The sequence below is a fragment of the Erythranthe guttata genome, chromosome 3 (assembly GCF_056151865.1).
Source record: "Erythranthe guttata isolate IM_541 chromosome 3, IM_541, whole genome shotgun sequence".
Classification (NCBI taxonomy): Eukaryota; Viridiplantae; Streptophyta; class Magnoliopsida; order Lamiales; family Phrymaceae; genus Erythranthe; species Erythranthe guttata.
The window spans coordinates 14,428,791-14,441,246 of NC_142535.1; the positions used below are offsets into that span (position 1 = coordinate 14,428,791).

The window sequence follows — 12,456 nt, forward strand, 5'->3', positions numbered from 1 at the left end:
AACGAGATCCAAGTAACGAAATTAAAAAAAATTCTCCCTCTGTTCCTAAATAATTGTCACTTTTCACTTTTCATAAAGATTAAGAAACTCAATAAATATATGTTGATTTTAAAAAAATCATATAAAAATGACTAAAACAACCTTTAATATTTAATAATTTATAAGAGAAAATTAATGAATAGAGTTTCATTAATAAGGTTAAAATAGGAAAAATGCATTTAATGCAGTATTAGAAATCTAAAGTGACAGATAATATGGAACAAAAATATTTTTAAAAAGAGACAGTTATTGTGGAACAGAGGGAGTACTTAAGAAAAACTAAAATAAACTTTTAATTTATGAAGAAAATAATTGCCTTGGAACATACTCTACTAATCATGCAAATTACTCAGCAAGGGGATTAAGTAGCTGGCCAATGAAGAGAACCGCACCACTAATATCTTCTCTTACAACAAATAAGAAAGGATGATCAGCCACAAAATCCACCGTCTTCTCAATCACACGACTACAACCGAACCCCATTAAAGCAACCGTAGCTGCTGCAGCTTCCGTGCCTCGCTCGTTCACTTCGATGAACGACTTGTGGAATATTTTCGAAACCTCTAGAAACTCCCCGCCAAAGTCAATCATCTCCGTCAGACCACCCATGCGAAAAGGGAGCACCACCCCAAGTCCCTTGAGAACTTTCGAAGCCTCGAAGTCGAAACCTATTTTGAATTTCGGGATTAGAAATCGACCAACCAACACCGCTTCATGCGGGACGTGGTTTTCGATGAATCTTGATTCGGACCCGACTCTCTCTAGCAAAGCCGGGAGTCCGTCTCTGGCATCTGGAAGGAAGAAATACATTGAGAATTTACGGTTGCGGTCTTCGCCTTGTTTGTAGGGTAGCCCCAAAACTTTGAAACCGTCGAATTCGCGAATGCATTGCCTTTTCTTGAGGGTGGATGTCATGAAGGGTGATTTGATTGAGCTTCCGTTTGAGAGGAAAAAATCGGCCTCTTTAGTACGTATTGCTTCGAGTTCGTGTAACCAAGCTCCTTTGAAATAGATTGCATTCGCGAAGATAAGCTGAGTCAAATCGTTGACTGAACCGGGTTCGAGTATTTCTTTCACGAGGCCGTTTGTTTCGTTTTCGGCCCATGCATTCACTTCTTTTCTCACTTCTTCAGCCTAGTTAGAAAATCATCAAGGTAAAAAGATTAAATAATTAGCATATAAATTGTTGCAAGTATAAATTCACTAAGAAAAGCAACTAGCAAAGTTTATCATGACTACATACAAATTCTTGCATCTTCTATAAATTTATAATAACCCTCCCTAGAACATGTACCCACCTGGTTATTTGCACTAGGTGGATTTAAACTGTAAATCTACACATAATCACACACATATGTATGTATGATTAGTGAGTAATTATTTAATAAAATCTACGGTTCAAATCCACCCGGTATAAATAACCAGATGTAGCATCTAACTCCCCGGCGGACCCATCATAATTTTAAATTTTTGTAGAAACAAAAATAAACCTTGAAATCATGTATAAGATGTGAAAAAAAAATTAAAATTCAAAAGCCTATAAAATCGAAAAATAACAAGCCGGGGTTAGAAGAAAATAACCTTATATTGAAAATCAGCATGATTAGAAGCAGCCTTGTAAGAATTCCGGATAATTTCTCCGAAAGCGGGCTTGAAGCGGAGACGTTGATCAATCCAAACGCCGTTAGCGGCGGACAAACTGGGCCCACCGAGCGGCCCACCGTCGGTGAACAGGTGAGCCACGAGCTTTGCCGAGAGGGAATTGAGTTCTTCCACGGACTCGGACTTGAGAAAGCCGAGCATCTGGTCTCGGGTCGGGCCGCTCGACCCGGATGCAATCATGCCCAGTACGACGTTGATGGACAGGGGCGAGAGCACGAGGTTTTTGTCCCTGGCGTGGGTGGCGATGACGTGGCTCGCCAGTGATAAGGACACGTCGTTCTGGTTCGGGATGTGGTCCCGGACCTCAGCCATTGGATTAGGTTTGGGATAGAAGATGGGTTGGCGGAACCAGAAGGAGGTGTGGTGTTCCATTGTGATCTTCTGGTGGTTTTGTGCGTTGGTTCTGGAGGTGTGGTAGTGTGTGTTCTTGAGGGGAGATTATATAAGGGTTACTTACTGTTTTAGCTTTGTTTTGACGCAGATGTATATTAGGTTTGGATAATAACTCTTTTCTTTGGCTTTCTTTTGACGCCAAAATAATTATAAACTAACAAAATAGCATTAAAAAAAATTAAGTTTTATAAGCTAATTTGCAAATCTGATTTACTATACAAGTCAAAAAAATGTTGAAAATAGGAGAAGAAAAATTATAATTATTATAATAATAATAACAATAAGTCATAACAATAACAACAATTCTGACAAATAATAAATTTTAAAAAAAATTATAAAAATGCCATCAGAATTGCTTATAAGGTGTTAAAAATATTTGAATTACGACTGTCCTTCACCAGATCTTGCATTCACGTCCCCAGCTAAACTATATATAGTGGATTATGTAGCTGTCCAATGAAGATCACAACGCCACTAATATCTTCTCTTACAACAAATAGGAAAGGATGATCAGCCACAAAATCCACTTTCTTCTCAATCACACCCGAAGAACCAAACCCCGTTATAGCAAAGCTAGCTGCTCCAGCTTCCGTGCCTTTCTCGTTCACTTCGATGAACGACTTGTGGAATATTCTAGAAACACACAGAAGCTTCCCATCAATATCCGAGTCAACCATCTCCGTGAGACCACCCGTACGAAAAGGAAGCATCACTCCAAGTCCCTTTAATTAGAACTTCCGAAGCCTCAAAAGCGAAACCTATTTTGAATTTCGGGACTCGAAAATCGCCAACCGGCACTGCTCTATGTGGGAGGTGGTTTTCGACGAATCGAGGTTCGGAGCGGACTTTTTGTAGCCAAGCCGGCAGTCCGTCTCTTGCATTCGGAAGAAAGAAGCACATTGAGAATCTGCGCTCGTAATCTTCGCCTTATTTGTATGGTAGCCCAACACTTTAAAACCATCGCGAATTCACTAATGTATTGCTTCTTCTTGCTCGTCATGAAGGGTGCTCGAATCATGCTTCCGTTTAGGAGGAAGAACTTTCGGTTTTTAGTTAGCGATGCATCGAATTTTTGGTCCCACTCTCCTTTGAAATAAATTGCATTAGCGAAGATAAGCCGAGTTGAAGCATCGACTGAACCGGGTTGGAGTAAATCTTTGATGAGGCCATTCGTTTCCTTTTCTGCCCATGCATTTGCTTCTTCTCTCACCTCTTCAGCCTTCGTAAATCGATCAATGTAAGAAAATCAATGTAATAATTGATTAGCATATAAATTGTTTGTTTGGATATTAATAGCATGCAACTAAAATAATTGAATTCCCAATATTGATTCCATGGACTGATCAAGATTTCTTAATGGAACATATATATATATATATATATATATATATATATATATATATATATATATATATATATATATATATATGATATGCCTAATTGGCCCAACCCAATGGGCCTACAAATTATTTATCTACCGGGCCACGAGCCCAATATCGAAGACTACTATCACCGAGGCCCAATCACCTTCAAGCAAGGTTTGGGCCCGACAATCTCAACTAAGCTATAAATACACATTTGAACTCATTCGATAAGGTACGTCCTATTATCTGAGCAATACTATTAACTGTATTCTCTGGACTATTTTCATGATCAGCACGTCTGACTTGAGCGTCGGAGGGGTTTCCGCCGGATCAACCCCCGGCGTAGTTCACGTGTGTTCATTTCGCAGGTACCTCAGGATCATCAAGTTGTCAAGCTACTGATCTGCTTTGCTCTCCCAATTCGTTTTCTACACTACCCTAGGTGAGCTACATATATTAGCATCATCATTTTGGCGCCGTCTGTGGGAACGATGCAAACCAGATCACGTAGCCAACGAGATCCTCCTGAGGCGTCTGCTCGGAGAGAAAATGACACAGCTAACGACCTCCCACCTCGTGGAGGCTCTGGCTTGCCACCTCCTCTACGTCCCATGGATCCGCCTCGCGAGGTTCAGGTGATCCCCTTCGGGACCCACCACTCGCCGATCCACCACTCCCTGCTCCTCGAATGGTTCAAATAACCGAGGAGACCCTTCAACAGTAGAAAGGGTTATCGACTCCCTGGGGGTATACAATGCCCCCATAACATTTCGCTCGCCAAGGGTTATCGACTCCCTGGGGGCTTACATCTGCCCCCAAAATATTTCGCTCGCCAAGGGTTATCGACTCCCTGGGCTTACATCGCCCCCAAAATATTTCGTTCGCCAAGGGTTATCGACTCCCTGGGGGCTTACATCTGCCCCCAAAATATTTCGTTCGCCAAGGGTTATCGACTCCCTGGGGTTCACAGTGCCCCCGAAACATTTTATTCGCCATGGGTTATCGACTCTCTGGGGGTCTACTTCCGCCCCCCTCAAACGGTTCAGATAACCGAAGAGGATCTTCAGCATATGAATCGCCGAACCTTCAACAAGATCAACTTCTACTTGCTCCTCTAACGGTTCAGATAACCGATAAGGACTTTCAGCTTATAATCGCGGAAGCTTCAACTTGTGCTACCACTGAAGCAGTGGCATCATACATCGTCATAGCAGGAGCCAACGCTCCTCGTCGTGAGGCCCCACTGGGTCCTCAACATGATCAATTTCTACTTACTTCTCGAACGGTTCAGATAACCGAAGAAGACCTTCAGCGTATGATCACGGAAGATTCAACTCGTGATGCCACTGAATCAGTGTCACCATCTCACCCCAGTGGTTCGTGATCGCCTCATCCTAAATGGGGGGCTATCCCATCCTAAAGTTGGGTATCTCATCTCAAGGGTGGTACATCCACTTTCGTTTCAACCCCAAGGGGTTTCACATCCCATCAAGTGTTTCACGTCCCTACTTCAAAAAACAGAAAAAAGGGTCTGACGCGCACGCGCGAACCAATGGCACAACCGTGCGCATCCACCTAAGACCATAGGTCTCGAGCGCCTCATCCTACAGTGGACAGTTATCCCCATCCTAAGGTTGGACATCACCCTTACCTTTCAACCCCAAGTGGGTTCACATCACATCTCAAGGAACGAGGATAATCTCCCTACTCAAAAAATAGAACATCCCCAAGGGGGTGCACATCCCATCTCAAGGAACGAGGATAATCTCCATACTCAAAAAATAGAACACTCCCAAGGGGGCGCACATCCCATCTCAAGGAACGAGGATAATCTCCCTACTCAAAAAATAGAACATCCCCAAGGGGGTGCACATCCCATCTCAAGGAACGAGGGTAATCTCCCTACTCAAAAACTAGAACATCCCCAAAGGGGTTCATATCACATCGCAAGAGACGAAGATAATCTTCCTACTCAAAAAATAGAACATCCCCAAGGGGGTGAATATCAACCAAATAAAAAAAAAAAAAAAAAAAAAAAGAAGAAGATGAAGAAAGAGAAGAAAGAAGATGAAAAAATACAAGAACAAGAAGAAGAAAAAAGAGAGTAATAGAAGAAGAATTAGAAGAAGAAATAAAAAAGAAAAAAGGGAGGAGCCGCAGCCGAGCCGCGCGCGCGCGGCTCCACCAAAAAAAAAAAAAGGATGGCGCGCGTGCACAGCACGCGCGCGTGGAGAACACGCGCCTGACGCGCGCGCGTGCACAGCACGCGCGCGTCAGCAAAAAAACAAAAAAAAAAGGAAGAGGCGCGCGTGCACAGCACGCGCGTGTCAGAAAGAAAAAAAAAAAAAAAAAAAAAAAAAAAAAAAAAAAAAGGAAAAGTACCTCACACGCGCGCACGCCTTCCCATGCACGCGCGCGCGCCTCCCAAGGCCTCTTTGGAGAGCGCGCTCCCATCTAATTGGACTCAACTTTCACTGCCCTCCACCAAATTGCGCGTAGATTTTGACTCGCTTCTCCAAATCGCACGAGAATTTCAACGCGCTCCACCAAATTCCGCGAGCTCTTTAACGCACCTATCAAATAACGTTCGTTATCAAATGGAAAATAAAAAAAAAATTTATTGCTCCACGCCATGCCAACGATTAACGCAAGACTACAACACCGATCTACTCTCAATACGATCCGGTACCCCTTTCGACTTGGCTCCCACATCGTCTCGAGAGTGGGGGGGCTTGCGAGACAACTTCCACAAGGAGCCAACTCGCTCAGTACTACCACCCGCAGCGAGACAACTCCCACGAGGAGCCAACTCCCTCGGGTCTCAACGCCATAGCGAGATAACTCCCACGAGGAGCTAACTCGGTTGGCCCTACACACTCGTTGCGAGACAACTCCCATGAGGAGTCAACTCCATCGGTATTACGAACCCGTAGTGAGACAACTCCTACGAGGAGCCAACTCGCTCGGAACTACAACCCGTAGCGGGACAACTCCCACGAGGAGATAACTCGCTCCGTCCTACAACCCGCAGCGAGACAACTCCCACGAGGAGCCAACTCCCTCGGGTCTACGAAACCATAGCGAGATAACTCCCACGAGGAGACCACTCGCTCCATCTTATAACCCGTTGTGAGATAACTCCCACGAGGAGCCAACTCCCTCGGGTCTCATAACCACAGCGAGATAACTCCCACGAGAAGCCAACTCGCTTGGTACCACAACCCGCAGCGAGACAACTCCCACGAGGAGCCAACTCGCTCGATACTACAAGTCCGTTGCAAGGCAACTCCCACGTACAACCACCTCGCTCGATAATAAGACTCGCTGCGAAACAAATCCCACGAGGAGACAACTCGCTCAGAGCAACCTCAATCCGCACGCTCCTCAATCGCGCGTCATCCAATGCTCCTACAACTTCGCTGCAAGACAACTCTCGAAGAGACAACTCGCTCGCAATGCACTACATAATCGCAAGCTCAAGTTAGCACGATTACAACCCTAGAAACACTTAGAGATATTATGAGAATCTATATAGCCTGGCCAGCTTGATTACTCAAAATTTATCTACTTGTTTTCGATGGGTCCTTCATTAAAACGTGGCCACGGTCCAAACATACTTACGACCCACGAGGTCTAACAAGGGGCACGATCCCATAAAAAAACTCTTGAGAGCCTGATCCCCTCCTCAAGTACATCACGCACAAGGCTATATGTAAACACATACAAGCAACGCGTCAAAACATTGACAATGTCGATAAATAACAACTCCCACGAGGAGAATACTAGCTCCGTGCTACTACATTTTCACGAGACAACTCCCACGAGGAGATAACTCGATCAACTCTATTACCCCACGACGAGACAACTCCCACGAGGAGATTACTTGATCCGTGCTACCACATTATCGCGAAACAACTCCCACGAGGAGATAACTCGATCAACTATATTACCCCGCGACGAGACAACTCCCACGAGGAGACAATTCGCACTACATCGTCGCGGGACAACACCGACGACTCAAATAACTTACATAGCGACAACTTGGTCGCGCTACGCGCCAACGCGCATTCACGCCCCTCCGACACACGCTCCAATTCATTTTCGCACACCATCAGGCCATATGCCAAAGAACGCACACTACCATTTCCACTCTCGACACGATTGAGAACCCATTTCAACATGGCCCCCACATCGACTCGAGAGTGGGGGGCTTAATGATATGCCTAATTGGCCCAACCCAATGGGCCTACAAATTATTTATCTACCGGGCCACGAGCCCAATATCGAAGACTACTATCACCGAGGCCCAATCACCTTCAAGCAAGGTTTGGGCCCGACAATCTCAACTAAGCTATAAATACACATTTGAACTCATTCGATAAGGTACGTCCTATTATCTGAGCAACACTATTAACTGTATTCTCTGGACTATTTTCATGATCAACACGTCTGACTTGAGCGTCGGAGGGGTTTCCGCCGGATCAACCCCCGGCGTAGTTCACGTGTGTTCATTTCGCAGGTACCTCAGGATCATCAAGTTGTCAAGCTACTGATCTGCTTTGCTCTCCCAGTTCGTTTTCTACACTACCCTAGGTGAGCTACATATATTAGCATCATCAATATATATATATATATATATATATATATATATATATATATATATATATATATATATATATATATATATATATATATATATATATATATATATATATATATATATATATATATATATATATATATATATATATATATATATATATATATATATAATTAAGCTCTTGAGATAATAATATGACTGCATATATAAATATATATATATATATGTAACCACCAATTAGGGTCTAGGAATTAGGGTTTAGGAACTAGCCTAGGTCCAAAATATTTCACTCCATTTGAGAAAAGTCCACACCCATTTTGAGCTAATATGTTTTCCAGCTTTGCCTCTACCCGCTACATCATCCCTGGGTCACACGCTTAGCAATTTTTCTTTTTTCGGTTTTTCCGTTTTCCCCCCCTTCTTTTCTATACCAGTTTCCTTAATCGACTATGGAGCATAGTCGATTAGCCTTAATCAACTATGCTTCATAGTCGATTAAGGAAATTCTTTATTTTTTTTTTTAATTTTTTTTTAATATTTTTTTCCTATATCAGTATATTATTCAACTATGATATTGAAACACAGTCGATCAAAAGTCTGCTACTAAAAATAACAAATCAAAACTGCAAAAAAAATGCAAAATCAACTATATTTTACAAAAAAACAAAAAATATAAAAATATTATAATTGATTTATACAATTGGAATCAATAAGCAAAAAAACAAAAAAAAAAAGGAAAATTGGAATCGATCAACTTTAATCGACTATCAGAGCATAGTCGATTAAGAATCTGCTACTAAAAATAATAAATCACAACTGCGAAAAAAATGCAAAATCAACTATATATTACAAAAACAAAAAATATACAAACATTATAATTGATTTATACAATTGGAATCAATAAACGAAAAATTCAAAAGAAGCGAAAAAAATTGGAGTCGATCAACCTTAATCGACTACCAGAACACAGTCGATTAGCTTAATCGACTATGAATATGTACATAGTCGATTAAGGTTTCAACCTGCGCGAAATTCTCTACACGCGTCGTTATCCGCCCAATCCACCAAAAAACCCTAAATCTGCCTCCCCATCGTCACCTCATCGCTGCCACAATACACTATTCAACCAATCCCTAACAAGAATAAAATAAATAAATTAAATAATTCATACAAAAAAACACAAACTAGCATTTCAATGTCCACAAAAAAAAAAAAAAACAAAAACGATTCAAGTTATTTGTCAAACCAACATAAAAAAATAATAAAAAAAAAAACGAAAAAAAAAGCAAATACCTTTACCAACATCAATTGCAACAGTGATTTTCTCATGCCTCATCCTCATAGCCGTCAACCCACTGCGTCTTCAACGACGAGCGCCAGTCATCATCTTCAACGTTGTCGGTGGAAACCACCGCCGCGAACTACAGATCCATCACCACCCTTCACGCGGCAGCGGGAGGCGGTGACAAACACTCTCCACCACCACCACCACCACCATCGGTCGACGTCTTCCTTTTCTTCCGAATTTCAGTCGAGAAGAGAAGAGAGAAGAGAGAAGACGAGAAGACAACATAGAGAAAACGAGAAAAGAAGAAGAGAGAATGACAAATGAAATGGGTTAGGGTTTTGAAGAGATTTAATATTAATAAGGGTGGTTTGGAAATTATTAAAATAATATTTGGGTAGGATATTAGCTAAGGGTGGTTTGGGAATTATTAAAATAATATTTGGGTAGGATATTAGCTAAGGGGGTTTTCTCTAATTATTTTTGGGAGGGGGTGTTTCCTTAACTCATTTTCCTAGATGAGGGTTCTTGCTAATTATCCCGATTTTTAATATTATATCTCTTAGGATATTTTTTCATTTATTATAATTAAGTAGTATAATATATTCAGAATTTGATATTAATACGTATTTAAATAAGATTAAAAAAAAAAGTGTGTGTGCTGCAGTGGATTTATTTGGAGTTCTCAACAATAATTTAAAAAGATAAAGTGTTGTTAGATTAGATAGATATGCTAATTTCCAGTTCATCATAATATCGAGGATCGTAATTAGCATACATAAGGAAATTTTGTTTACAATTCTATACTAAGATACAAATTTTCTTTGATATATAATAGATTTATAAATACGTATGAGCACAACAACTATATATGTCATATATATATGTATGTTACAAGTGAATCCAACTACTAAAAATTTGTGTGTTTCGAGTTTGGATTGAAAATCTCAATGTAGATCGAGATCGATGATGTTGTGTATAATATTCGGAAGTCGTCATGGTTTGGTTAATGTTTGACTGTTTGTGTTGGTTAGGGTGGGAATTGATCAAGGCAGGGGGGCGGGGCGGGGCGGGGCGAGAGAGTTTTCGAGGAGAAAGAATTCTTCTATCAACCGATTATTAATTAAGTGATCGAGAGATGTTACGTTGCATTAAACTAAAAATATTAACACGCATGGGGTTTTTCATCATAATTATTCAAGGATCTTTCGGGATAATCTATATCTATATCTATACTACTTATAAAAGTGTGAATGTTTAGGAATGTTTCTTTTCCTTTTTGTACTTACAAAAATGCCCTCTAAACAAGTAAATTTTTAAGGGCAGTTCAGTAATACTCCTTATTAACAATTGACAAACAATTCTAACTGATTATTTCAAGTGCTACAAATACGTGTTTTATTGAATAAGTTGCAACTTTGTGTATTCCTCAAGCTTTATTCCATACATTTGTAACATAAAGTCTCATTAATTAGTCCTTATTATTTAAGTCTCCTACTAATTGACTTTATGATAATAAAGATATAGAAGGTGTGGCAAGTGTTGTCTTAGATATAGGAAGCAATTTTTGAAACAAAGAATACCATAATCAATTAACTGGATCAAGAATTTCACAAGAAGGTAAGTTTAGTCTTGCCAAAACTAACTCATCATTGTAGTTTTTTGGACTTTTTTTTAATTGATTAATGATGTCATTAATTAGTTATATATATGTTTTGATATACAATCTCGTGGAGCATTTCAACGGTTTGAAAAGAATGTGAATTGGTATTATAAAACATGCAAAGAGTGATTGTTATTTTATATTTAACAGGATTGTGGAATTCATTAGGAAATTTTTTGTATTGTTATGTATTTTTTGAGATTTGAATTTTTTTTGGAGTAGAGAAGAATTTTGGGCACAATTTTCTTTCTCTTCTGAATATTTTAGAAAAATATTTTTTACTAAACATATAATAGAGGGAGAATTACACTTTTGGTCCCTCATGTTTGGCCCGATTTCACTTTTGGTCCCCCTTGTTCCAAAGTGAACAAAGTTGGGAAAATTACAATTTTCGTCCTCATACTTTACCCACTTTTTCAAAATTGTCCCTAAACATTTTGGAGTTACAATAGTAGTCCTTAATCATGCCATTTTTTGACAGAATTGGTCCGCCGTTAACTTTTGCAGCTAAGTTGGATGGAAAATGGCATGTGCGTCTCACATGCCTTCAATTTACAACACAACATGAAAAATGGACTTTCAACAACACGCATTGCGTCTTGTTAAAACATATTTTTTTTAATTATTATTTTTAATTAAAATGTAATATAAAATCGAAATCACGTAAATTCCAAAAAAATCAACTCTTTCGGAAATATTGTTTAAAAAATCAAAATATAGTTTAAACATTGATAACATTTTGAGAAATATTCTTTAAACAATTGAAACATTGTTTTAAAAAAAATGAAATATTGCTTTCAAAATCAATATTTTCGGAATTCAAATGAAAACATTGTTCAAAATAAAATAAAAATTCGATCCGAATAGGCGGGATAAGAAACCTCCATTTCAATCTTCACCCTAATTTAATAATGTAAAACTCGATAAATTGTTTCAAAATATTTTTAGAAGTATTGTCTAAAATAATAATACAATGTTTTAAAACCGGAATTTCTTGAAGCCAAATGTAAATTATTCTTTTAAATAAAATAAAAATCTGATCGTAATAGGCGGAGTAAAAAAACTCCGTTCCAATTTTCACCTTTATTTAATAATCTACAAATCGATATTTTTTTCAAAATAAATTTAGAAATATTGTTTAAAAAATCATAATATTGTCTAAAAAAGTAATATTGTGTCTTAAAATCGGAATTTTTGGAAATTAAATGAAAATATTATTTTAAAATTAAATAAAAATTCGATCAAACTAGGCAGCTTAAGAAAACTCCTTTCCAATTTTCACCTATATTGATTGATTTAAAACTCGACATATTGTCTCACAATTGGGATTTTTGGAATTGACTAGAGATGAAAATTGGAATGGAGATTTCTAATTCCCCAATTCCTATCGGGTTTTTTATTTTTGTTTGAAACGACATATTTTAATTGAATTCCAAAAAAGCCGATTTTG

General features: G+C 39.2%; 1 protein-coding gene and 1 pseudogene across 1 annotated transcript; both read right to left on the minus strand.

Moving 5' to 3' along the window:
• Positions 1 to 308: 308 nt before the first annotated feature.
• Positions 309 to 2,163, minus strand: LOC105971300 (serpin-ZX). Its single transcript, XM_012996147.2, has 2 exons — positions 1,621 to 2,163; positions 309 to 1,173 (listed from the first exon to the last, which is right to left on the minus strand). Exons 1-2 carry the CDS (start codon positions 2,071 to 2,073, stop codon positions 385 to 387), a joined length of 1,242 nt encoding a protein of 413 aa, XP_012851601.2. The 5' UTR covers positions 2,074 to 2,163; the 3' UTR covers positions 309 to 384.
• A 353-nt stretch (positions 2,164 to 2,516) lies between these two features.
• On the minus strand, positions 2,517 to 4,661 carry LOC148771876 (serpin-ZX pseudogene; annotated as a pseudogene).
• Between the last annotated feature and the right edge of the window lie 7,795 nt (positions 4,662 to 12,456).

What these genes read in the sequence shown, in the direction of transcription:
- LOC105971300 (XM_012996147.2), bottom strand. Translation starts at nt 2,073, where the DNA reads ATGGAACACCACACCTCCTTCTGGTTCCGCCAACCCATCTTCTATCCC. An exon ending in ATGCTGATTTTCAATATAAG is followed by an intron (nt 1,174 to 1,620) that starts GTTATTTTCTTC and finishes TTTTCTAACTAG; the next exon opens with GCTGAAGAAGTGAGAAAAGA.